Source organism: Prionailurus viverrinus, chromosome A2 (genome assembly GCF_022837055.1).
Source record: "Prionailurus viverrinus isolate Anna chromosome A2, UM_Priviv_1.0, whole genome shotgun sequence".
NCBI lineage: Eukaryota > Metazoa > Chordata > Mammalia > Carnivora > Felidae > Prionailurus > Prionailurus viverrinus.
In genome coordinates, this window is record NC_062562.1 from 3,172,283 (window position 1) to 3,198,055 (window position 25,773).

The 25,773-nt window shown below is 61.3% G+C and overlaps 2 protein-coding genes across 5 annotated transcripts in view; one reads left to right on the top strand and one right to left on the bottom strand.

The window, feature by feature from the left end:
- The first annotated feature begins 1,029 nt into the window (after nt 1-1,029).
- NRTN (neurturin) lies at nt 1,030-15,012 on the top strand. 2 transcript variants are annotated; one of them, XM_047826682.1, is made up of 3 exons: nt 1,030-1,138; nt 11,667-11,842; nt 14,448-15,012. In XM_047826682.1, exons 2-3 carry the CDS (start codon nt 11,674-11,676, stop codon nt 14,870-14,872), a joined length of 594 nt encoding a protein of 197 aa, XP_047682638.1. In that variant the 5' UTR covers nt 1,030-1,138; nt 11,667-11,673; the 3' UTR covers nt 14,873-15,012. The 2 variants fall into 2 exon arrangements, with proteins under 2 accessions (XP_047682638.1, XP_047682632.1); XM_047826676.1 differs by lacking the exon at nt 1,030-1,138 and having other exon boundaries at nt 11,473-11,842.
- Nucleotides 15,013-17,437: 2,425 nt separating this feature from the next.
- LOC125150411 (3-galactosyl-N-acetylglucosaminide 4-alpha-L-fucosyltransferase FUT3-like) overlaps nt 17,438-25,773 on the bottom strand; it is a 39,917-nt gene continuing 31,581 nt past the window's right edge. For 2 of the 3 annotated variants that reach the window (XM_047830330.1, XM_047830339.1), the window contains one exon: nt 21,790-23,306. In XM_047830330.1, coding sequence (XP_047686286.1) covers nt 22,111-23,301 — 1,191 coding nt within the window. In that variant the 5' untranslated portion in view covers nt 23,302-23,306 and the 3' untranslated portion in view covers nt 21,790-22,110. Of the gene's footprint in view, nt 18,927-21,789; nt 23,307-25,773 lie in introns of those variants that run through there. The other variant, XM_047830348.1, reaches the window with a different exon arrangement.

Here is a 25,773-nt window from a genome sequence, read left to right on the forward strand (position 1 = left end):
CGGTCTTAGGGTATCGATCACTGTCTCGGGGAAAAACTTCAGGTCTTAGTTCCTTAGAACGGCTTTGTCATGGGGGGGTGGGGGCTTCTTCAGCTTTCTGGAAAGAGGACCCGGAGCAGGACTGGGAGGACCCCACAATCATCAGTGGGGTGGGAGGAGATCGTGGGCCGCTGTCACCGCCGTCTTGGGTAGTGCTGTAACTCTTAATTCCCTGGAGGGGGATCTGGGGGCGGGGTGCTTCTTGGGGACCCAGATTCATGGAAGATGCGCCGTCGGGGTCTCTGGAGTAGGGGTGGAAAACGGCTAATTAGGGGGCAGCTACTCTGGGAGTTTCCTTCAAGGGCTTCCTTGGTGAGGGTACATCTTGGGGCCCTGCCTTCCGGAAGGGAACCAGGCAGGACCTGGGAGCCTGGCAGTAAAACCAGATCCTCAACCGAGCGTGGGGCGCTGAAAGCCGCGGGTACTGGCGTCGGGGGCGCTGTACCTCCTTTCCCAGAAGGGGGCCCTTGTGGGGACGTCTTGGGGCCCCGGCTTTCCCAGAGGGGCGCCGCCGTTGTCTCCGGGGCCCGGGGAGATCACCTTCACCTCTGCACCCCAGCCACCTGCGCTCCTCCCGCCCCCCCCCCCCCCGCCCTTAGGCGGGGGCGGCTCCCGTCCCGGGAAACCCGAGCCACCGCCCCTGGCCCCGCCCCCGGCCCCGCCCCCGGCCCCGCGCCGGCCAAGCCGTCCGCGGCGGGAGCGGCGGAGGCGGCGGGAGAGCGCGCGGTGGAGCCGCTCCGAGCGCCCCGGCCCCTCGCGCCGCAGCCCCGGAGCCCAGCGCCGCGCGCCCAGGCCGCCCGTGCCGTCCGTGCGCCCCCGCACCCAGCGCTCTCGGAGCCGCCGGCCGTCCAGGGCACCCCCAGCCCCAGCCCCAGCCCGGCCGGGATGGCCGCAGCCCGCGGCTGATCGAGCCCGGGGGGGCCCCATGGGCCGGCCCGCGCCGCGTCCCCTCCGCGGCCGCCCCCTCCGGCCCGGGCCCCCCCGGGCGCCGCGGGCCCAGGCGGCCCGGATGGCGGTCGCGGCGGCAGGGGCAGGGGCTGGGGCCGGCGCGGGCGGCAGGCGCGGCCACCACTGACGGGTAGTCGGGCACCCCGAGCAGGTAAGCAGGGGCAGGCGGGGGACCCGCAGGGCACCGGTGGTGGGAGGGGGGACCGGCCCCCTGGACGGAGGTTTGGGAGCTTACTGGGGCTCGGGATAGACCGGTGGCTTCCCTCCTCCAGCCATGAACCGGTATGTGTATGAATGTGGGGTCAAGGGGGCGACAGGTCCGCGCACGGCCGGGGGGAGAGGTGGGCAGGGCGATCTTAGGTGCCTCTCCAAGCCAGGATCTGGCCAGGGTCCTTGTCCGACGGGACGAGAGCGCCTCCGCCTCCTTGGACCCCCAAGCGTGCGTCTGAACAGGGGTTGAAGCGGGGGCAGCCGAATCCTCTCGCCAGCCTCCAGGAGAGCGAGACCCAGACAGCCGCGCTGCCTTGTGGTGTGCACGGGGCTGTGGGGGGCGGGCATTCGGATCCGCAGACCCCAGCCGCGGAGCTGCCGTCGCGGCCCAGCTGCCCGCAGAAGTAAACATCTGTCAGTGGTGCGTTCCAGCCGCCGCCGCCTCCGGGGACACGGTGTCCTCCGGTAAGGGCCCGGCGCTCTCGGCTCCTGGAGCCGCCTGTTCAGCCACAAGAGGGCGCGAAACCCTTATTTGGGGGGGGGGGGGGAGGGTAGTCCCTTAAGGGCAAAGCCTGGATTTGAAGGAGAGGGGGCCGTGCCTTCCTTGCTTTTTAGAAAAGGCATTTCTTGCTCAGGATAGTCTCACAGTTCTCCCAGAAGGTGCAGTTTGTGGGCTAGGCGTCATTAGGCAGAAGTGGCTGCAGACAGTGGGCGGATTTGGGGTGGGACTGGAGAAGGCAACGGCCACTGCCAGGGGTTGGCGCGCCACTACCCTCTCCCCCAAGAAACAGCGTGCACTGTGGTGTCCTCACTTGCTGGGCTCAGCGGGCCTGTGGTGACCTGCAAGTCTGGGACCCCAGCCTGGATCTGGGGTGCAGGGCCAGGGTCCTGGGAGGCGGGGGGGGGGGGGGGGGAGGGGGGGAGTTGCTGGAGGCCAGACCCCTGACTTTCCTCACTCCTGCCTGCCCGCCCTGCCCTTTCTCTGCCCAACATCCTCCCCTCTGTGTTCCATGACACTCTTTGTCTGTCTTCAAGTGCCCCAGGCTGAGGAAGCCCCAATGGGGCGTGACTGGTCTAGGCGGATGTCAGTGGAGGGACGACTCCCAGCTTTACCAGTTTACCCCCACCCTAACCCCTTGCCTTGGGGCCTTTTGGACACCCCTCCCCATTCCCTTCATCCTTGGATTCCTGAGGTTCAGGGTTCTGAAGGCCCCCACCCCCAACCCCGGGCTTTATAGACCACTCCCAGTGACGAGCTGCAAAGAGCTAATTCTAGGGGTACAGGGAAGAAAAGGAAACACCCCCCTCCGTGGCAGGGCACACTGGCTGAAATTCTGCGATCAGTGCTTGTCCCCTTAGGTTTCAGGCCTCAGTTTTTGGGAAAGGAGCAGAGGATATAGCTTCCAAGAGTCTGGGGCAGGAGAAGAAACGAGTTTCCAGCCAGGCACAAGGACACAATCAAGAGATTGTTCCCACAAATGTTTGTTGGAGGGTGACGGTGTGGCTGACTGTTGGTGTCAGGGCTCCTGGGCCTCGTCCTTCGAGGAAGACAGACGTAGACCCAGGGTGGAGCCCAGAGGGAGGAGCAAAGGGTCTCCTTCAGGATAGGAGGATCAAGGGAAACTTCCTGGAAGAGGGGCACTGGGGCTGGGGCTGTGAAGGATAAGTAGGAGTTTTCCAAGTGGGAAAAGAAAGGGCATTCCAGGCAGGAGGAACTGCACATGCAAAGATCTGGAGGCAGAAAATGGCACTGCCGGTCTCGGAAAATCCAGGGTGTCTAGGTGAGTGTGGGAGGGAGAGGCTGTTCTGAAAGGTTGGCACAGGGAGAACTGGGCTGGGGCATTCAAGGATGGATTCCTGGAGGTTAGGGCTGGAAACACAGAGGCGAGAGGAATGGGCCTTTAATGCCTCTGGCATCACTGGGCCCAGCCTTCTTTGCTGAGGCTATAGATTCCTCCGCAGATGCATCCTTCCTGGTCCCCAAGGTGGAGCAGGGAGTCTGGGCCTCTGGGGGGAGGCCCACATGGGGAGATGGAGGGAAGATGGGGTCTTCACTCTGCTTAGTGAGCACCAAGTAAGCATTGGGCAGGCCCAGGAGGAGGCTGGTTCTCCCCAGTTCACAGCTGAGGAAACTCAGGCTGGGCTAGCCAGGGGATCGTTCCTTCATGCTCCACGGATCTCCCAAGCATCGAGCTACTATGTGCTGGGTTGAAGCACACGATCAGACAAGCCTGGTGCCTGATACACCTGGGGGTGGGGGGTGGGGGTGGATGAGAGGCTCCCGATGAACCAGCCAGCCAGATCTTTGCGTGTGCAATTCCTGCTCCTTGGAATTCCCCTTCTTTTCCCACTCGGAAAACTCCTACTCATCCTTCACAGCCCCAGCCCCAGTGCCCCTCTTCCAGGAAGTCACCCTTGATCCCCCTATCCTGAGGTACACCCTTTGCTCCTCACTCTGGGTCTACCCTGAGTCTACGTCTGTCTTCCTCGAAGGACGAGGCCCAGGAGCCCTGCCACCAACGGCCGCACCATTACTGTCCCCAGACACCTTTGGGAGGTTACTTTCAGGGGAGGTAACAGGCACACTTGCACTTCAGCAAAAGTATCCAGGAGCAGAATGATCTTCCCTTCAAATCCAAGGGAAACCGGGCTTCGGGCTGTTGCCGGAAGAAATCAGACCAGGGGCTCCCGCCTGCCACAGGTGGGTCTCACTTCCCAGTTGGGGAAACCGAGGCCTAGAGAGAGGGCACCGTCTGAGGCTCAGAAGCTCAGTGTGTTGGGGACCTGAAGCAGGATTTGAACTCTGGGGACTCAGGTGCCCTGGTTCCCAGGAAATCAGCGTTAGGGTTTGAGTCACGCCTGAGGTCTGTGCCTCTGGTCCCCCTTCTGTCTAATGGCCAGCTTGGAGTGGCACCGTCCGGGCTACTTGCAGAGGACCCACGTCCCTTGCGCCGCCCTCCGGGCCCCACACCAGCTGCTCAGCCGTGCCAGGCCTAATTAGGCTGATCCTGTTATCCCACCCCAGGGAGCCCCCTCCTGCCCGCCCCGGACGCCTGCAAGGCCAGCCCCGGGCCAGCCTGGCCAGTCTGGTGTGGTCAAGGTGTGAATTTTGCAGGCCGGCCGCACGCAGAGGGCGGGGCCGGAAGTGGCGGGTCTGAAAAGCTGGGGGCCCCAGCGCACAGGCTCCCCAGCCCGGCCTCCCTGAGAACACACCTGCGTAGCCGCAGGTTCTGGAAGAGGACTCCAGGCACCGGTGGGGAACCGAGTCCCGCGGGTCACACGGCCCCATCGGCTCCCCGCCCTCATCTCCCCACACCTAGGCAGCTTCTCCACCTAGAACACTCGCTCCAAGTCTCCACTTGGTCTCAGCTCCAATGCCGCCTCCTCTGAGAAGCCCCCCTTGCCCACTCCACCTACAGGCCGCCCCCCCCCCCCCCCCCCGTCACTATCGCTTCGCCTTGTTTCATTTTGTTCTTGGAACTGCCAGCATCTCAATTACCTTGTTTATTTCTCACTTGTGACCCCCCTCCCTGATTGGATGCGGAGGAGCGTGGCAGGGGTGCGGCCCAGGTTAGCCTTGGTCAGCCCGTGTTCTCCGCCGGGTGCCACACACAGTAGGCACTCCATAAGTGCTGATGTGGCGTGGGGGGGCTCGCTCTTTCTGCGGTGCTGCGTGTCTTTGCCAAAGCCTCTTACTCCTGTGGATTTCAGCCCCACCTTCTCCCAAACAGCAGGACCTGTCATGCCCTCCCACTGCCCCCCTGCCCCTCAGCGTTACCCCTGCTACCCAGGTCCCAGGGACCGTGGAGGCGTTCGAGAGAACAAGTTCAGAGTCAGACCTAAGTTCAACCTCAGCTCAGCCACTTATTTTCTGCGTCACCTTGAGCAAGGTGCTCTATGTCCCTGCTCCTCAGCTTCCCCGTGTGGGAAAGACCAACATCTTTTCCAAGGTCTGTGGGCACAATTAAACACGCGGAGAGCACTTAGCACACTGTTTGGCACTAAATTAACATAACAGCCCACGTGGCAGGGCGTTGATGTTGTTATTGTTGTTATTAGAGAGGTCATACGGTATAGTGAGGAAGAGTGTGGAGGGGGCATCGGGGCTGGGACTTTGAGGGATGAGGAGGAGTTTGCCTGACCATCTGTGTTCAGATCTCAGCTTGGCCACTTACACTCTGCTTGACCTTGAGCCGATACCTTAACTTCTTTGGACCTCGGTTTTCCCAACTATGGAATGGAGAGGAAATAGTCCATACCTCACTGAGTTACTATGAGGAAAGTGCTTAGAACAGCGCCAGTAGGGGGCGCCTGGGCGGCTCTGCGGGTTAGGCCTCCGACTCTTGATTTCCACTTGGGTCATGATCTCACCACGGTTGACATCCAGTCCCACCTGGGGCTCCAGCAGAATGTGGAGCCTGCTTGGGATTCTCTCTCCCTCTCTCTCTCTGCCCCTCCCCCACTCATGCTCGCTCACTCACTCCATGAATGAACGAATGAATGAATAAAATAAAATAAAATAAAAGAAAAGAAAAGAAAAGAAAAGAAAAGAAAAGAAAAGAAAAGAAAAGAAAATAAATGAAAAGAAAAAGAAAGAGGGGCACCTGGTGGCTCAGTCGGTTAAGCGTCCAACTCTGGCTCAGGTCATGATCTCTCAGTTCCTCAGTTCGAGCCTTCCATCGGGCTCTGTGCTGACAGCTCAGAGCCTTCTTGGGATTCTGTCTCCCTTCCCGCTCGCACTCTCTCTCTCAGAAATAAATAAACCTTTTAAAAACATTAAAAAAAAAATCAACAGCGGTAGGCTTGTTCACTAGTGCTGGTGTTAGCTATTCTTATAGTTACCCCACCAGCACAGGTGTCCCCAGAAGTCACTCTGTCTATACATCCATTGGCTTCGCTTGGGTGAAGACAGACCCGGAGCCCCTGAAGTCAAGCTCAGAAGCTCAGACTTGATTCTCAGAGTAGCAGGGAGCCAGCGATGGTTCTAGCAATCAGGCAACAGAGAGCTTCTGGGTTGGGGGAAGCAGAGAGGCCTGGGCCCCCACCTCTGGCTGGGCCTGGAAGGTTGGCTGGGGGTGTTTGTGACTGCATCCCCCCCCCCCATGAGGCCGCCCCACAGGCTGGCCCCCAGCCCCTGCAGACGCAGCATCGGAACCAGCTGTGCTAGCCAGATGTTCCTGGTTTACCCCCAGATGTGTGTCGCCGGCTCGCGGCTGCCCTGGCTTCCCCACCTCCACCAAGGGGCGGGGCTGGGCCCTGGGGCCTCCCAGGGAGGGGGCACATTTTTGTGGGCTGCGGAATTTGTTTCTTGTTTTGCAGGACCATTGAGTCCTGCCTTGAGAGAACCTAAGTCCTGCCCCTGCTGGGACCTCAGTTTCCCCATCAGTGGGACCTCCAGGAACCATCTAGGGTGACGGAGAGGAGCCGGGCTGCCCTAGAAACGGGCCCGGCCACCAGCCCTGGAGCTGTCCGCGTGGAGGGAGGAAGCGTGCCAGCACGTTGTCTGAGGCCCAGCCTGCTGCCATCGGCCGGGCCTGCGGGACTTCACTGAATTAGATGGCCCTCCAAATGTGGGAGGGTGTCTCGGGCAGCTCGTTGTACGGATGGGGAAACTGAGGCTCAGAGCGGCAGCAGCTGGCCCCATGGCATCCAGCAGGGAGGAGGCAGAGCAGGGATCGGAAATCAGCCTGTCTAGAATCTAGAATCTAGAACCCCGGATCTGCAAGCCTCTTCTCACAAGCTCACCCTACGTGCGGGCCGCCCACACATCCGTCCTCATGGCTGCTCGGCCCGTGGGCAGTGACGACGGTCCCAGCAGCCACTGGTCAGGCTCCCCTGGGTCCTCGCTAGTGTTCTGGGTGCTGAGTGGCCCCCTTCGGGGAGATGCCCCCCCCCATAGGAAGGTCGGGGATGTGTCCAGGGGTGAGGTGGAGAAGGACAAGGCTGGACGCGGAGGGAGGCACCCTGTGAGCAAAACTATGGGGACTGCAGAGCTGGAGCAGGTGCGTGCCGTTGTGAATAGAAATACGGAAGCCTGCCTGCCCTTGCCTTGAAAGAACCCGGCCCAGGCTGTCCTTCCCAAATCCCCCAGTCCAGAGAAGACAGCTGTGGACCCAGACGCTATGCCAGCAGGACTGGGTAAGAGGGAGGGACCCACGGCTGGGGATCCAAGAGAGCTTCTTGGATGAAGAGGGGAAGCAGGGATGGCTTCCCGGAGGAGGGCATGTGGGAGCCAGGGCTCTGAAGGATGAGTAGGAGTTTGCCAGATGCAGGCAGGCCCCGCTTCTAGGCCTCCCTCGGACTGCAGAGATGAGTGGACGGAGGGAAGGGTCCCCTCCCAGCCTTCCTCTCCCTGGGAAGGAGCATGAAGCAGGTGCCTCCCTGAGGCCAGGAGTTCTGCAGGAAGGAGGCTGTTGATCTTAGGAACACATATGCCTGGCCTGCGTCTCCTGGGAAGCTCCATGGAAAGGTGGAGCCTCAGGGCGTTCCCTGGACACCAGGATAATGAGCAGCATTCTTGGCACTAGCACGGAAGCTGCTAGAAACACCCACACGCCCACACCCTCACCCTGGCTGTTCCTTGGGTGATCGGAAGCGCCTGTCTGGCTGTGTGACTTTGGGTTACTCATCACCCCTCTCTGAGTCTCCTCCCAGCCCTGGGCACGTTGTGGCCTCCGGCTAGATGTGGAAGTCCTCCTTGATCCCAATGGCGAAGTTCGGACTGTCACGGCCCCTAAGAACGCTCCTGTCCCTGGGCAGTGAGGACTCCCCAGGGTCGGGATATTTTCTGAAGGTTGAGAAGAGACCGCTGGCCGGGCCCCATGTGGGCAGCGTGGGAGGCACCCGAGCTGCGTGGACCTGGGCCGTGTACCAGTCGTCAGGACGGGGCAGTTCGCTCCTGGGTCAGCAGCCTCCCTTCCGCTCACCTAGCTCACGGCACTCCGCGTCTATGCCGCTCGCTCGCCCCCAGAACGTCCAGAGCTGACCGCCTGACAACACCAGCGGGTGTTCACACGTGTGCCCCCATGTGTGTGAGTGTGTGGCCGGGGTGTGGGAGTGGCAGGAGCAAGCACGGGCGGCCCCAGTTAGGCCCCAGGCCAGGATGCACACGCGGCTGGACACCCATGAGCCTGCAGGTATGTGTCCCTGGGCGCGCAGAGGTCCCAGTGCGTGCGTGCAATGCGTGCATGTGCGGCCATGCCCGTTCTCCGTGCAGCATGCCGGAGACGACGTGTGTCTTTCGGGAGAGTCTGAAAATGCTGGTGTGGGAGCCCCCAAGGGTGCAAGAGGCTAAGGACACCCGAGTGGCTGGGAGCGTGAGCGCTCGGGGGGGTGACAGCTCCCCGGATCGGGTGCAAGCGAAGCCGGCCTATCCTGGGTGAGGGCGTACCAGTGTGAAAGCGTGCAAGTGTGTGGGCCGGTGTGAGCGTGGCTGTCAGAGCGTGGGGGTGTGGGTGGCAACATGCCCCGGGGTGGGGGTTCGAGCACGCGAGTAGCGGGACGGAGTGACCCCGGTGGTGATCCGTGCCGTGTAACGGACTGTGTTCAAAAACGAGAGTGTCACCACGTTTTCAGGTGGGGGTGTGAACACATCCGAGTTACTGACCGCGTTTTTGTCCGTCGGTGTCATCTTGCTTGAGGAAGACTTGTGAACATGCCTGGGGGTGTAATAATGTTGCTGGATGTGTGCGAAAATGCCCCAGCCCATCAATGTGGTCGTCTTTGTATATGGATGTGAGAACAGCCACGCGAGTGAGTGGGATGGGGTGGTCATGCGAGTCCCAACGTGTGTGGAAACACCCGAGTGCGTGAGGCCCATCGATTCGAGTGGGTGAGTGTAAAAACAGAGCATCAGTGGGACCGTGTTTGAGTGGCCGAGGGACAGCCGGTCCCAGCGGGCGCAGGCAGGCGTGTCTGGGTGTGTATGGGAGTGAGGACACCCAAGCGTGCCTCCGAGGACAAGAAGGCCGAGCGTGCGACCCCCACGTGTGCTGGGAGCGCACGGCTCCAGGTCCGGGGGCTCCACGACACCGAGAGGCTGATGGTGGACACCGGCCCCTCCCCGAGCCATCGGCCACACCCGCGGCACCCCTCTGGCTCAGGTCCCAGCCAGAGACAAACCAGTTGGGTGACCCCCGTGCTGAAAGGCCTATTGTTAGCAGCCGCTTATCAGCTGCGCCTACTGGCCCCCTCCAGCCTCGGCCCTCTGCTTTCCGGCCCCCATCAGGACTCCGGGGGGTCCCGTGGCTCCAAGGACACCAGGGGCTCCCGTGGCCTGGCCTTCTCACGGCCGGAGTCCCACCGGGCCTGGCAGCATCCCACCCCCTCACCCCCACCCCGAGGGAAGCCCTGAGCAGAAACAGAGGACTAGAGCCGGGCATCATGCAGGGGCCTCGTTCAGCCTCACAGGGAAACTGAGGCACCCCCCATCTCCCCGCCTCAAAACGTGGGTGTGAGAGCTGGCGGGGTGCTGGGCGTCCAGAGAGGGCCTTGCCCGGGTGAGGCCCACCGGGACCCGGCATAAAGCAGGGGCACTTTTAGAGCAAAGGGGCGCGGTGTGGGCACCTGACAACTTCGGGGGAGGGGGGGGGTGTCTCCTGCTTGCTGTACAAATTTGACAATGAAATATTCTCCCCGCGGCCCCGCCGCCCTGCGGGACCCGCCCCGGGCCCCTCTCCGGACTCCCCTCCCCCCTCACTCACTCTGTTCCAGCCACATGGGTCACCGCTGTTCCTCCCACGTGCCAGGCACAGCCCTGTGACCTCTGATCTCCAGGCTGGCCCCAGGTTGCTTGCACGCCCCCTGTGGGGGAGGAAGCTCATTCTCCACCAACACCACCGACAGCCGCGCAAACGGCCCTACCAAACACCCCCAAAGCGGCAAGCCCTCAGGATGACCCAGCATCCGCTCCCAAGCACAGCACAGCCCATGCGTGTGGGTCCCGCCAAAGACCCCGGGTTCGAATCCCAGATGCTTTCCTAGCTGTGCCCTTGGGTAAGGCCCTACCTGCTTTGGGCCTCATTTTCCCCAGCTGTAAAACGGCGATCATGGCGCCTCCTTCGTGGGCTCAGCACGGGGTCTGCTACACAGCAGGCGCTTAATTAATGTCCCCCGCTGCTGGGTGGCGGCTGTAGGTCCTGCGCCCGCGCCTCCACGGGGCGGGGGCGGGGAGAGGCGGTTCCAGACGCCCTGCGCTTAACCACCCAGGGCGGCGCCCATGCAAAACCGAGGTGCAAATCTCACGCAAATCCCGGCTGCGCGCGGTGGCCGGCAGCACTAGCGGCCCGAGGTGCGCGCGCGGGGGTGCCCGGCACCCGACAGCCGCGCACAGGCGCTGCTGACCCGCGTCCAGCCCGGCTTTCAGCGCTCCGTGCAAATGTTTACACCGGGCCGGACGCCAGGCCCCGCGCGGGCCGGCACCAGACGGCCAGGCTGGGAATGTAAACTAGCGGCCGGCAGAGGTCCCGGCGCGGGTGGGCGGGGGTGCGCATGCGTCGTGAAACACCTACTGTGTGCACTCAGGGCGGACTCGCCTAGGCGATCCCAGCAGGGAGTCTTCGGTGCCCTAAAGGGGGTCGGGGCGGGGGGAGCTCAGGGCACTGTGGTGGCCCAGAGGGTGCACACCTGCGCCGCCCGGGGCTGGGGAGTATGAGCAGCCACAGAAGGCTTCCACGGGGAGGCGCCCTCCAGGCGGAGACTGAGAGGGGAATGGGGGGCTTGGAGGAGGAGGGGAAGAGAATATTCTGGGAGGAAGGACCAGCTTGTGCGAAGCCTGGGGGTGGGTCGAGTGCAGCTGTGGTCCATGGATGCCCCTTCTGGGCATCAGTTTATGTGTCTGGGGAGGGGCGGGGGGACCCCGGCTCAGAGAGGGACAGGAAGTCACTCCCAAGGACCTCACTATGTGAGGAACAGTCTCAACCCCAGGGATCCTGCCTCCTAGAACGTGCTGTAAATCACCAGATCTCCACCACACCCTGGTCCCACAGTGCCCCCTGCTGGGAGTGGCCTCCTCTCCTTCCAGTCTTCCCCCAGGCTCACTGGGCTCCACCCACCCCAGCCTCCCGGGTGCACTGGCCAACCTCAGTCCAGCCTCAGGACTTTTGCACAGGCTGTTCCCCCGCCTGCGATGCCATTCTCTTCTGCCTGGCCAACTCCTACTATCGTTCAAGTCTCAGCTTTCCACGCTCCTCAGGGGAGCACTGTGGGACCCCCCAGGTGGGGCCCAGGTGGGGGTGGTTCCCCCGTTCCCCCTGGCACCCCGCCCACCCCTTTCCTTGGCAGCATTTTTCACAACCTTGTTCAGTGGCTCCTAGATGAATCATTTCTAAATGTTATATCTGATCATTAAGCAGAAGTGGTTTGAAATCAGGGGCCCCACCATGTCCCCGGTGTCTGGCCCAGTGCCCCGTGCCCGTTTGTCGCCTGAAAGACGGACGGAGGCCATGTGGCTGCCCATCCCGTGCCCGCAGGCCGAGTATGCAGCGCTGGAAGGCGGCAGCCTTAGCCTCGGTGCTCTGCAGCTCCGTGCTCTCCATCTGGATGTGTCGGGACGGCCTGCTCCTCAGCCACCGCCTGGGACCCGCGCTGTCCCCACTGCGCCGGCCACCTCGCACCCTGGACGCCCGGATCGCCCGTCTGGCCCAGTGTAAGCCCCTCCCCGTTGCGGGTCAGATGGCGGGATCCAGGGGCGGGCACAACGGTGGAATTTCCGGCAGGGGCCACGGAGGCTTATTTAGATGGGGTGTGGGGGGTGCCAGTCTTCCCAGCGGCCTGGCAGGGGTGGCATGGGGGCGGGGGTGGTGGCTGAGAACCGGGTGGCGGGGGGTCTCTTGGCTCAGCTGTCATAAGGAATTAGGCTCTGGCCCCGAGGGGACCAGGGGACCAGATGGAGATTAGACCTGGGCATCGGGCCCGGAGGCCCCCACCGCACAGCGGGGAGTGTGTGGAGACGGAGGCTGCACCCGAGTCCCCACTGACCTGCCCGGTGGACAGAGACCAAGCGGAGGGGGAGACACGAGAGACCTAGAACTGGGGAGAGAAACAGAGGCATAAAGGCTCAGAGACAAAGAGACAGGAGTTGGGAGAGATGACATACTAGAAGGCGGGGGGATGCAGGCTTGAAATACGGCCTCCCCCCCGGAGGGGCGTGGCCCCCACGGCCCAACTCCCCACTCCTTCCAGGCCCCTGCCCTCTGCCCTCCTGCCAGGCATGGGCCCGGCATGGGTCCCACTTCTTGTGTGCGCGCGCGCGCACGTGCCCACGCGGAGCCGCGCGGGTGACCGAGGTGTACGTCTGGGCGCGTGCAACGGGCCTGTGGGTGGGGCGACGGGCACGCCCGCGTGCAAGTCCTCGCCGGCCCTGTGGGCCCACACAATCCTCCTTTCTTGTGCTTACAATGGACAAGGGTGGCCGGCGGCACGGGCTCCACTTCCGTCGGCCGCTTGGCCGCTTCTTCCTGCGGCGTCAAAGTCCTTCCAGGACACGGGTCCCAGACACCCCGGATGAGGCCCCAAAACGCTAGTGTTCCAGAACCTGAGGGCACAACACCCGTGGTGAAATCTCAGGCACCGGGAAGGGGCTCGGTCCGTGGGCCGGTGATTTCCTCCCTGGACCCCGTCCCTGGGCACAGCCCTCCTAAGGGAAGCGAGTGACCACGGACTCCCCTCAGAGCCCCAGTGTTAGGCCCCGAGACCAATGCGCTGATGGTGAAATTTCACGGTTGGGGCGGTGGGAGGGGGAAGGGCAGAAGCCCTCTGTTCCAGCCCCTGTGCCGGTGGCCAGGCCTGCTGGAGGGAGGCAGGGCAGCAACACCAAGAGATTATTCACTGTTTATCTGAAATTCAAATTTAACTGGGCATCTGTGCTTTATCTGGAAAACTCTCTAAATGTATACCTTAGGGCTGGGCACAACACGGTGGAGTTTTAGGCAGCATTAAGTGAGGCAGGCCTGAACCTGACCCCAGAGCCCCCCCCCCAGTCCTGCCCTGGACTTCAGGAACTGGATACATGATGCTCATTGGATCCACGCTTTCCACTGTCCAGCCTCAGCCAAAGCAGGGACCCTACGAGCCTCCTTGAGCAGAAGGGGACACTGAGGCCCGGAGCAGGGCCATCACCTACCTGAGTTGTACAGGGCTGAAAGTGGCAGAACTAGGGTTTGACTCCTGAGACACCCCCCCCCCACCCCACCCCCCGTGGGAACAGACAGACTCTCCCACTTGGGCCACGCTGTAAGCTATTTCTTTGGGAGCCGGGGGTGCCGGCCTGGGGGCCCTTAGGGGGCTAAACTCAGGATCTCCCTTCCCAACCACAAGTATGACGTCGCCTGCGGAGGGCTTGGGAACCCCTCCCTGCAGTCCCACAGTCCGCACCACCTGCCACTGCCACGTCTGTACTTCTGTCCTGAGGCTGCAGGGTACTGGGGCAGGCCCAGCCGCTTGGGAAATCAATTTAGGCTACGGGGCCCTGGGAATCGGTGACTCGGAGCACCTCCCGGCGACCGTGGGAGAAGAGGACTGGATGGGGGCCAAACTTGGGCACACGATGGAGGCGGGAAGAAGGCTGTTTGGGCTTGTCTGTGTCTCTGCCACCTGCTAACAGTGTGGCCTTAGGCAAGTCTCTGTCGGGTTGGATGCCCGATTTCCTTACCTGTACCACGGGGGTGGCTGTGACATTAGGTGGCCTCACATGCAGGCCTGCTGCTCCTCTGCTCGTGCTGAAGCCCAGACTTCTGACTCAGTACTGTGGATGGAGAAACTGAGTCCCACCACGCAGTGGAACAGGAGGAACGGGGCGGCGGGCCGGGGGGGGGGGGATTTGGGGGTGGGCCCCAAAGAGTGACGTAGAGACTCGTTAACAGCTCAACCAAGGGTGAGCAGTTGAAGCCTGGTGTGGAGCTCCCCAACACTGGTCAGAAAGGGTGTGCCGGTTCCCCGGGACAGCCCAGCATAGGAGTGGGGCCAGCGGGGGACCCAATCAGGGACAGGGATTTGGCCCAGGATACCCCCCCAGCTGAGTGCTCCCTTCCTTCCCTGCCAAGAGGAGGGAGCAGCTCTGTGAAAGGGAAAAAGTCCCAGTGCAACGGTGCTTAGGGACAGGGTGCACAGAGAGGGTGGAGGGGGTGGGGGGATGCGACAGCTGCGCCAGCGCCCCAGCGCGGGGCTGTTTTTGCCGGGGAACAGCGAGGGTCCGGCGCGCCCCCTCCCCCCCCCCCCCAGCCACCCGCTGACGCAGCCCTTTGTCCCCGCAGATCGCGCACTGCTGCAGGGCGCCCCGGACGCGGTGGAGCTGAGCGAGCTGACGCCCTGGGTCGGAAGGCCCCCGCGTCCGCGCCGTCGGGCGGGGCCCCGGCGGCGGCGCGCGCGTGCGCGGTCGGGGACGCGGCCGTGCGGGCTGCGCGAGCTCGAGGTGCGCGTGAGCGAGCTGGGCTTGGGCTACGCGTCCGACGAGACGGTGCTGTTCCGCTACTGCGCAGGCGCCTGCGAGGCGGCGGCGCGCGTCTACGACCTGGGGCTGCGGCGGCTCCGCCAGCGGCGGCGGGTTCGGCGGGAGCGGGTGCGCGCGCAGCCCTGCTGCCGCCCGACGGCCTACGAGGACGAGGTGTCCTTCCTGGACGCGCACAGCCGCTACCACACGGTTCACGAGCTGTCGGCGCGCGAGTGTGCCTGCGTCTGACCCTACCTCACCGGCGCCGGCGCGACGGCGCCCACCGTCCCGCCGGGCAGGCCCCGCGGCCGCAGACTGCCCCCGCGCAGACGATGCCGTCGAGGCCCCAGGACTGTCCGATACCCGCTCCAGATAAAGTGTGGAAAGCGGAGCGTGCGTCGTGATTCCGCGTGCCGGGGGTGCCCACCTCTCCGAGGGACCCGAGGGCGGGGGGAGAAGGCGCCAGCCGCGCTGGGAATGGGGGCGGGGGCGGGCTCCACCTGCTGGATGGTGGGAGGATCCCGTGGGCTTTGGGGAAAGGAGGTGGACAAGAGGGTCCTCCCCCCGTGGGACAAAGAGCCGAGTGGGGCGAGTGGGGGCAACGTCAGCCGGGACCGTCCTTCCCACTCGCCTGCAGGTCCCCGGGCCCCTTCCCCGACGTGTCCCTCGTCCGCCGCCCCGTCAGGCGAGCTTGTGGGTGGGAAGAGAGATCCCAAGGCGGATGACGAGTCCGAGGTCCAGGTGGACCCGGCCTCCCTCCCCTAAAGGGCCTCCTCAGGCCGGTGGGCCCCCACCGGAGGGAACCGAGCACTATCTCCTTCACTAGCTAAAAATATATGCGCGCTGCCCATCTCCCTGTGGGGATAGGTCTGGGGCGGGCGCCAGCCCTGTCCAGCCCGAATCCGGCGCCTGCCCGGGCAGAGCGGGTCCCGGGGGACGTAGGTCCTGGGCCCATAAAAGCCCTGGCCGGAGCTCCGGGGGGATTTAACAACGCGTCCCCTGGGAGGACAGAAAAAGCCCGGCGCGCTGTTGAGGTTTGCCCGCGGTGTCACCTTGATGCTTGGCAAGCCTGGGACACCCCAGGGTGTTGGGTTCCCAGACTGTAGGGAGGGGTGGGGGTCCCAGGCTTGGAGGAGGGCAGGGCAGAGGGCGGGTGCTGGGCCCCTAGACTGGCACCCTGGACCAGAGGGCGTGGACCGTGGCCTCCTGGACCTCCCAGTGAGGTTCTGGAGGGGCAGCCCCCTCCCCACCCCAGACAGCCTTCCTGAGGATGTGCTGCCCTCTCCTCTTCCCTCACCCCCAGCCCCACCGAGGCTCCCTAGGGCACAGCCCCTTCCCTCCTTCACTCTTCCCAGAGACGGGCCCTGTCCTCTCCCACACAGCAGAGCGCAGGACCACCTTCTAACACCATGTCCCTCCCAGACCCAGTCCCGTATCCCGAAGCTGGAGGGACCAAATCAGAAGGTGCCCCAGGAAGGTTCATCCAGCCCAGCGGGAACATCCCTAGTTCCCTGCTGCCCAGGTCGCCAGCTGCAGCTGGCCACACTGAAGGCAGCTAACGGGCAGGACTGCCAGGGGCCCCGAGGGCAGGGCGGGCAGCCAGGCCCCAGCCCATGGGTGGTCTGCCTGGAAGGAAGTCTCCCAGCTGAGGCTGGATGGGGTCCCCGCCCACCCGTGCAGTCTTCTGGCTCTGAGGTTTGGGGTGGTGGATTCCTGTTAGTTTGGGCTGACTCAGCTCAGCCGTGGCAGAGAAGCAGCCGGGGTCCCTATCTGCTTGAAGCAGAAGCCAAGCCTCAGTTTCCCCATCCCAGATGGCCTTGAGCCACAGAGACAGAAGGTGCTCAGCCCAGGATCCACAGTGGGAAAATCGACCTTGGAGCCCAGGTCTGTGGCCCCTGAAGCCCGATGACCGTGTGTGTGTGTGTGTGTGTGTGTGTGTGTGCACACGCGCGTGTGTGTGGATGGAGGAGCGAGTGTGTGCATCCTGTCAGGACCTCCTGGCACCTCGGTTCCTCATCTCCCACTCAGTTCCAGAATCCCAACCACAGGGCGCTGGCCCAGACCACCAGAGAATTGGAACATATACCCGGCGGCCCCCACAGATCCCTGGGGCTGGGTTCCCTGTAGTGCACACGCACACACACACACACGCACACGCACGCACTGAGACTGGGCACCTACATGGGGCTCGGCAGAGCAGATCACACACAGATGCCCGGCCCTCCCACATGCGTTCAGTCGTCACGGTCAAAACTGCACGCTACGAGTGACACCTCAAGGTCACCGCTCATCTGTAAAGCACATGGGGTCTGGCTTTCGCCCACACACAGCGGGGACACTCACGCCAATGGTCACGCTCCCCGCCCCGCACGGTCGCCACATGTCACACAAGCCCGCCCGACTACTCACACGGCACCACACCCGCCCCTCCCCCCCCCCCTTCGCCGGACAGCCCCTGGCCCCCAGTGACCCCCCCCAGGCAGCCTGGTCCCCACTCCCCACTGCCTGATGGGCTTGACCTCGGGGGCTTTTCCATCTTTTGACATCCGGGACCAGGCCATCCGTGGTTGTGGGGGACGTCCTGGGCACCCTAGGCTGTTGCACAGCATCCGTGGCCCCCCACCCACTCGAGGCTATCGCCCCATCTCCAGCTGTGACAGCCACAAGCCTCGCGGCACCTGGCCGAGTGTGCCCTGGAGGGCAGAGCCACCCTGGGGTGGGAGCCGCTGTTGTAAAAGAAGGGAGAAGACCGCGGTTTTCCTGGGAGCATTCCCATCTGGAGACTGGTGACAATATTGCCCACCTGCCACCCCACAGGCGGTTAACAACAGCAAGGGCAACCACAAGCAAACCCAGCAGAACCGCGTCCAGCGGGTGGGACCCCCAGGCCGGTTCCCCAGGGCCTGAGTGCCTTCGTGGGTGGGGTCCCCAGCGGGTGAGGCTCCTCGCGAGTGGGTGAGACCCCCCCCGGGGGAGGGGGGAGGCCCCTGGCAGGAGAGGTGGCCCGGGCCGGTCTCCTGGCGGCAGAGGTGGCCAGCGGGTGAAGCCCCAGCTAAGCGAGCTCCCCGGCCACCCGCGTCCCGGCAGGTGTGTCCCCAGGGGTGTGGTGTGGGGCGACCCCCGCCCCGGCACGGCCAGCTCACGTGAACCAGGCAGCTATGCTGGGCACAGTCTGGTAGGTGGAGTCCTGCTGCAGCCTCCGGCAGGCCTTGCAGAACATCAGGGCCCAACTGAATGACCGAGGCCGCAGCGTCTCCCTCCAGCGGAAGTAGCTCAGGTAGCGGGCGTGGTCCTTGTCCAGCGCCTGCAGGTACCGGCCCAGTTCCTCGGCGCTCTGGAAGTCGTGGACGTGGATGAAGGCGTCGGGGGGCAGGAACTGTTCGTAGTCACTCCTGCTGGGGCCCAGCACCACGGGCACGGCCCAGGCTTCTAGGGCGTTACGCCACAGCTTCTCGGTGATGTAGTCGGGGTGCAAGGAGTTCTCGAAAGCCAGGTAAAACTTGTACCGGGACAGCTGCTGGGCCATGGCCTTCTCTGGCAGTGGCTTGTGGGAGCGCCCATACACGTCCACTTGGACGTGAGCTTTCAGCAGGTGGTAGTAACGCACCCTGGCTGAGTCTTCCCTCCAGTTGGACACCACCCAGGCCACCAGCTCCGTCTTGGCCGAGACGTTGACCACCGTGGAGGCCGGCTGGCCGGGCCACGGCTCCAGCCAGCCATAGGGTGTGAAGATGTCCGAGTCTCTGCGGTAGGACATGGTGAGGTTGAAGTATCCGTCCAGGGCCTTCAGTTGTGCGCAGTGGCTGGGCGATTCCATGCTGTACCAGACCCAGCGCTGGCCCGGCGGCCGTGGGGACGTGGGGAGCTGCTTCCTCGGGTCGTAGCTGACCTCGCGGTGATGCACCAGCACCGCGTCCGCCTGAGGGTACGCGCTGCGGTCCGCAGTCAGCCGGCAGTCGGCCGTGCCCGGCCACAGCTCCGAGCAGCGGGACAGAGGCACGGGGCGGTTGAATGGCCATGTCCACAGCAGGAGCACCAGGGGCGGGCGGGCAGAGGACCCAGGGGGGGTCGGGCAGGGCGCCCCCTGGGAGGACACCGTCCCTGAGGACCCGTTGGGAGCCGCGTCGAGACCTTCTGCCGCATCGGCCCCCGACCTGGCGGACCACAAGGGCGTGTCTTGGGACACTCGCAGGTAAGAGAAGAAGCACAGAGCCAGAAACAGTTGCAGCAGCAGCCCGAGGAGACACTGTTGCCAGGGCCATCGGGTCTTGGTCCAGCCGAGTGCATCCATGGGTCAGAGCAGCTGGGAGGAGGGGGGAGTGGAGACGGCATCGTTGATAACAAAGGAGACAATCGTGGGTCACCAGCGTGTCAGCCAGGTGACGTACGTGAGTCCTGAGGCTGGCACTGTTGTTACCTGTATTCTGCGGTTGAGGAAACTGAGGCCAGGTGACTCAGAGGGAGACAGCGGCATCGCTGGTGTCCCAGCAGACAGCGCCTGGCCCTGAGCCCAGTGTCTCCAGCCACCTGGCCGCATAACCTATGTGGGCAGGGGTCCCCAGGGAGGTGGCATTGGTCCCAAGGGCCCTCAGGTCCCACCTTGACCCTGCCCTTCCCATAGTGTCCCAGCCTCTTCCCCAGTGCCCTGGAGTGGAGGCTTGAACCCGGGGATCTGTCCAGGAGGGGTACAAAGGGCTTGGGTTTGAAGGTTAGGCGAGAGCTCGCCAGGTAGAGTAGAGCTTCGGGCACAGGGCGTTCCTGGCTCCTGGCCAAAGCAACAGCCAATCCTGAGGTCTGCCGTGAACGGGGAGCCTGGCCGGTTTGTGGGGAGAGCAAAGGAAGTGCTTAGAGGTGCCAGCGTGAACCTGATGTTGGATTTACTCAATGTTTCTTTCAGTAGTGCTCCAGGATAGCCCCTCTGGTCCCGTGCTGGGTGGTCCCGCCCGCGTCCCTGCATTCCCGGATCCTTCCTGTGCCCGCCTGTGGTCACAAAGTCCTCCCAGACCGCAGACCCCAGACCCCAACCGCTAGAGGAGCAATCTAGAACCTTGTCTCTGCCCCAGCAACCTCCTTCAGCCCAGCCCCTCCCGTCCCCCGTTTTAGATGAGAAAACTGAGGCTTGGAGAGACTGATGCATGTCTCGCCCAAGTACACTGAGCCACAGGCATCATGACCCAGAGCCCAAACTCTCCCTCTCGACATAACCCCCAACGCGTCCCCCACTCTGTCCACACATCAGGCACTGTCAGCAGGCCCTCTGCCATCGGGGCAACGCTCTGTGTTTGCAGCCTCTGATCCAGTGGCCGCCAGCCCCGTAATGCTATGGAGCCTTTGAAATGTGGCCATCGTGTCTGAGGAACAGAGTCTTTAACGCTAATTTCAATTGAAAAAGTGAGTCAAAAACTGCTTCAAAACAAAGTAGGGGCGCCTGGCTGGCTCGGTTAGTAGAGCAGGCGACTCTTGATCTCAGGGTCGTGCGTTCGAGCCCCGTGTTGCATGCAGAGGTGATTTTAAAAAATCTTTTAAAAAATGCTTATTTATTTATTATTTAACGTTTATTTATTATTTTTTTTAAACACTTTTTTTTTTTTAATTTTTTTTTTCAACGTTTATTTATTTTTGGGACAGAGAGAGACAGAGCATGAACAGGGGAGGGGCAGAGAGAGGGAGACACAGAATCGGAAACAGGCTCCAGGCTCTGAGCCATCAGCCCAGAGCCTGACGCGGGGCTCGAACTCATGGACCGCGAGATCGTGACCTGGCTGAAGTCGGACACTTAACCGACTGCGCCACCCAGGCGCCCCTAACGTTTATTTATTATTGAGAGACAGAGAGACACAGAGCGCGAGCAGGGGAGGGGTAGAGAGAGAGGGAGAGACAGAATCCGAAGCAGGCTCTGGGCTCTGAGCTGTCAGCCCAGAGCCCGACGCGGGGCTCGAACCTGTGAACCGTGAGATCGTGACCTGAGGCTAAGTCAGACGCCCAACTGACTGAGCCACCCGGGCGCCCCTTGTCTCTCTACTCTTTTTAATACAGCTGGTAGAAAATTAAAAAAATTACGGGGGCGCCCGGGTGGCTCCGTCGGTTAAGCAACCGACTTCAGCTCAGGTCATGATCTCCCGGTTGGTGAGTTCAAACCCGGTGCTGGGCTCTGTGCTGACAGCGCTCGGAGCTTGGAGCGCCTTCCGGATTCTGTGTCTCCCTCTCTCTCTGCCCCTCCCCCGCTCCTGCTCTGTCTCGCGCCTCCAGAAATAAACAAACATTAAACAATGTAAAACAAAATCACGCCATGTAGCCAAGCAGCTCCAACGCCGCTCAGAAACCTCGAGCTAGTTGCCTTTGCAGCCGGCAGTCCTACTCCCTGAGGTCTGCAAAAAAGAACTGAAAGCAGGGACTCAAATATTTGTACACCTGTACTCCTAACAGCATGATTCACCAACACCATAATTTGGAAACAACCCAGATGTTCTCTGAGGGATGAGTGGGCACACAAAATGAGGCCCATCCTCACCAGGGAGTGTTACTCAGTCTCAAAAGGAAGGATAGTCTGATACCTGCCAGTAGTGTAACGAACCTTGAGGGCACTGCCCTTCTCTTATAAGAGAAGCCGGACATAGATTCCGCGATCCGACTTCCACGAAACATGGGGAATAGGCAAATTGAGAGGGACAGAAAGCAGATCAAAGATTACCAGGGGTTGGGGAGGGTGGAAAGGGAGCCCGGGGTCTTTGCTACCTGGGAGAGAGTTTCTATTTGGAGTGACAAAAAAGCTTTGTAAATCGATGTGTTGGCTGCACTGCCGTTGTGAACCGCGCGCTCGGACATGGTTAAAACAGCACATTTTAAGTCAGGTACCTTTTGCCACAATTTCTAACATGATGTAACATTTTGACAGGCAATGTTACATTTTAATGTTTATTTATTTTTGAGGGAGAGAGAGAGAGAGAGAGAGAGAGAGACAGGGACTCTTAACAGCCAGAACCACCAGGGCGCCCCTATTTTAAAATGTAACATCTGGGGGGGGGTGGTTCTTGAGTGGCTCAAACATCAGACTTTAGCTCAGGTCATGATCTCACGGTTCGTGCCTCGGTTCGTGCATCGGCCTCTGTGCTGAGAGCTCAGAGCCTGGAGCCTGCTTTGGATTCTATGTCTTCCTCGCTCGCGCTGCCCCTCCCCCACTAGCACTCTGTCTTTCTCTCTCTCTCTCAATAAATAAACATTAAAAAAAAGTCTTAAAATGACGTTAACTATCGAATTGTACACCTCAGATGGGTGAATCGTACTGGGTGTGAATTATAGATCAATGAAGCTGTTTCAGAAAATGTCCTCGGTGGCTGGCGGGCCAGTGCTCCCCGGGCAGAGGGGGGTAAAGCTGTCGGGGCAGCGTGTAGCACCCGGCAGGTGGCCTTGAATGATGGAAAGGAGTGGAGTGCAGAATCACGTATTCGTGCCAACACTTCTGGAAGGGAACCCAGCACACAGGCTTTTCAGGAGATAGCCGAGACAGGACTGGGAAAGGGACAGAGCTTTGCCCATATGCTGCCGTGTGTCTCAGGGCTTCTGGCCCTGCACCAAAGGTTAATACGTAGAAATGTAGCGAAAATGAATATAGAAATGTAGCGAAAATGAATATAGCCGGTGCTTTTCAGTATGGGTGTGGCACCCCTCCTGGGAGACAGGAGGTCCTTGGCAATGACCTTGAAGGAGCACAGATTTGGTGGGGGGACACGGGGGGTTCCCACCCAAACTGAACCCAAGATATTTTTTTCTTGGAAACAGAATGAAAAATGCCCTTGTGCTATGAAGCCACACAGATCGGCAAAAAACAAAACAAAACAAAAAGCGAGCAAACAAAAACCACAAAGAAAGAAAGAAAGAAAGAAAGAAAGAAAGAAAGAAAGAATAAAGAAAGGAACCAAATGAAAACCCAGCCCTAAACTTCCCTGCATTGTAAGTCCTTTTCCCACCAGACAGGCCAGAGAGAGTCCCAGGTCTGGAACTCCAAAGGGCTCGAGGTTACCAATGGAGGCCAGGGCGCGGGGGGCTCTGAGGTCTGGCGAGGCCTGGCACCTACCTCGGAAGTTCCTGTGCCCCACCCCACCACCCCACCACCCCGCCGCAGGCCCCCCTGGACTCTGGAAGGCCCCAGGAGGGCAGCCAGCAAGCCTCACCCAGGGGGGCATCCGATGCATTACGGCAGGGGGTAAATTTGCCCCAGGAGGCCTTACCTGGGGAGGGGTGGCTAGCAGCTGACCAGGAATTTGAGGACTGAGGAGAGCTGGTTCCTCAGGGTGTGGATTAGACAACGCCAGGGAGGAGAAGGAAATATACTTGTCACGGCAGCACGGCTCAGCCCAACCCCCAGAGCTTTCATCAGGTGACCCGGGGTGCCCCGTCCCAGGAGCCAGGCCATCGCCGAAAAGCGAACCGTGGGACTCCCCTGAACTCGGCTGTGACACAATGATTGATAAGGACTGCACGTGTATTTGGCCGTTCAAACGACCCAAGTTGACTTCTCCGATATCCTTGGTCTTCATCCGTGGTTCCTGAAAATTCTTCGGGGCCATAAAAGTGAAATGGGTGTCTTGTCCTTCCGTGAGGTGACTTTTGGGCCCACCCGAGGGTGGGAGCCTGGTGCCAGGAGGTTGAATCAGCCTGCGCCCCGTGACTAAGGCCATTGTGCCTGTGTGTAAAGAAGGACAGGTTTCAGAAAGCTTCCAGGTTGGTGCGAAGGTGGACATAGGCCCAGTGTGGCTCGCCTGGAAGGGCAAAGAAACCCAAGCCCTCCCTGGTACCTTGCCTTGTGCCTCTGTCCACCTGGCTCTTGATCCGTACCCTTTGTCATATCCTTTAAGGATCGGGTAAATGTTAAATGTTTTCTCGAGTCCTGTGAGCCGCTTTAGCAAATTAATGAAACCTTAGGAGCGGGTCCTTGGAAACTCGTCTCTAGCTGGTGCGTCAGAAACCCAGGTAATGGCCTGGGCTTGTGGCCGGTACCTGAAGTTGGGGGGGAGGGCGGGGGCGGGGCAGGCTTGGAGCCGTGAGCCCCTAACTTTGTGGGATCTGATGCTGTCCCTGGGCGGATGGTTTTGGAATTGAATTGGATTCTCTGAGAACTGCCTGGTGTTGTTATGTGTGTGGGAACCCCACCCCCACATCGGAATCGGGTCCGGGAACGTGAAGAGTTGAATTCCCCTTAAGATCCTATCACGGATGGCATTACAAGTTGGGGACTAGAGTCACTGCCTGGCCTCACCGGTGGCCCCAAGGCTTGTGTGGCTTTGGGCATGCAGTGGGCCCATCCTTCAAGGGAAAAGGCTGACCTAAATCACTGGTTCTAGAAGTGGGTTCTGTCCAGGGGTGGGCAGGGGTTCCCTAGAGGGTGGAGAGGGGCAGGTGAGCAGAATGTCCAGCTACCCATTAGTTCCCCCACATCCCACTCCTATGTTTAGCCCTTCAACGAACATTTCTTGACTTCTGGCTACATTCCAGGCCCCAGGGATATTGCAGGAAGCAAGTGGGTAAAAAAAAAAAAAAACAAACAAAAAAAAAAAACCATAAGGAAATCGTAAGTGAGCATAAAACTATAACTTGCAACCAGTGAGGAAGATGGGGCCTGGCCTGGCCTTCCTGGATGTGTGAGCTGTGACCTAAAGCCCCATAGGAGTTCTTTTTGTAAAAAGGAGGGAAGAGCTTTCTGGGCAGAGGAACAGCCTGTGCAAAGGCCCCGAGGCAGCAAGGAACAGAGGAATGGAGGGATTCAGTAAGGCTGGGTCTTCCCGAGCAGGAGAGAGGCCAGAGCTGGTGCGGAGGCCAGGCCACACGGAGCCGTGTGTGGCCATGGTCAGCCAGGCAGTGCTCGACACACAGGGGAGAGAGGAGGCAGGGAGACCGCAGGGAGGAGGCTGCTGCAGGCTGGTCAAGGCCTGAGGTCTGCCTCTCAGGTGTCATCCCTTCCCTGTGTCCAGAGGAGACATCGTTCCCGTGAGGCAGCTTCCTACTGCCTGGAGTGTTGTCATCCAAATGTCTAGCCATCCTGGGCCAGTGGGGCCGGTGGACGTTTGGGAGGCTGGAGGCCGCGTAGGGCCGGGCGTTTACAGAGGAGGCCGACCCAAATCTACTCCTGAAGTATTTGGTGACTTATTAAAATATAACTCACGGAGCTTTCGGTCTTAATGTCACCGTGTACTGGGACCACGGCCAAGCCTTGATATGGTGACACCTCAGCCTTCCCAGAGCCACGCTGCTGACGGGGAGACCAAGGGCCCGAGGAGCAGTCCTCGTCATAGTCACTTGGAATCTCAAATGCGCTAAGGAGCCTCTGGTAACTCATGCTGATCTGCCGGAAGCAGAGTTGTGCTCCCTGCCACCTTGTTACAGCCTAGTCGTCCTGCAGGCTATGGGGCCGATCTGTCCTCCAGGGAGCCTCCCCGGATTGCCTCCCCCTGCCCTCCCAGCCGGGTCACATCCTGCTTCTGGCTCCCGCCGCTGCCGATGTTGCCCGTCATAGCTTTGGCCACACTGTGCTGCTTTCCCTGCTGGGCCGAGAGCCAGGCCAGGAGGACACAAAAGCCGGAAGAACAAGACAAGCTTGAAGACAGAGTCAGAAATCAGGTTGCAGGGGCGCCTGGGGGGCTCAGTCGGTTAAGCCTCCGACTCTTGGTTTCGGCTCAGGTGGTGATCTCACGGTTCGTGGGATTGAGCCCTGCATTGGACTTTTCACTGATGGTGTGAAACCTGCTTGGGATCCCCTCTCCCTCCCTCCCTTCCTCCCTCCCTCCCTCCCTCCCCCACTTGCTCTCTCTCTCAAAACAAATAAACACTTTAAAAAAACCACAAAGAAATCAGTTGTATCTCAAGGGTTTAAACCCCGGGGCGGGGGTGCCTGGTTGGCCCAGTCGGTAGGACACATGACTCTTGATCTCAGGTTTGTGAGTTCAAGCCACACGGTGGGTGGAGATTACTTAAAAACACACTCTTCTGAAAAAAAAAGTGAAAAATAGACCCCTCCAAGGCAGGTGTCTAGTGGGGGCCATAAGGTCCCGTCTGTTCCACATTTGCGATCGACGCTTGGCTGCCTAGGTCTGTAACGGTGTTGGGTGGGAGCCCTGGTCTTGCCTTTCAGCCACCGAGGGATCTGGGACGCGGCG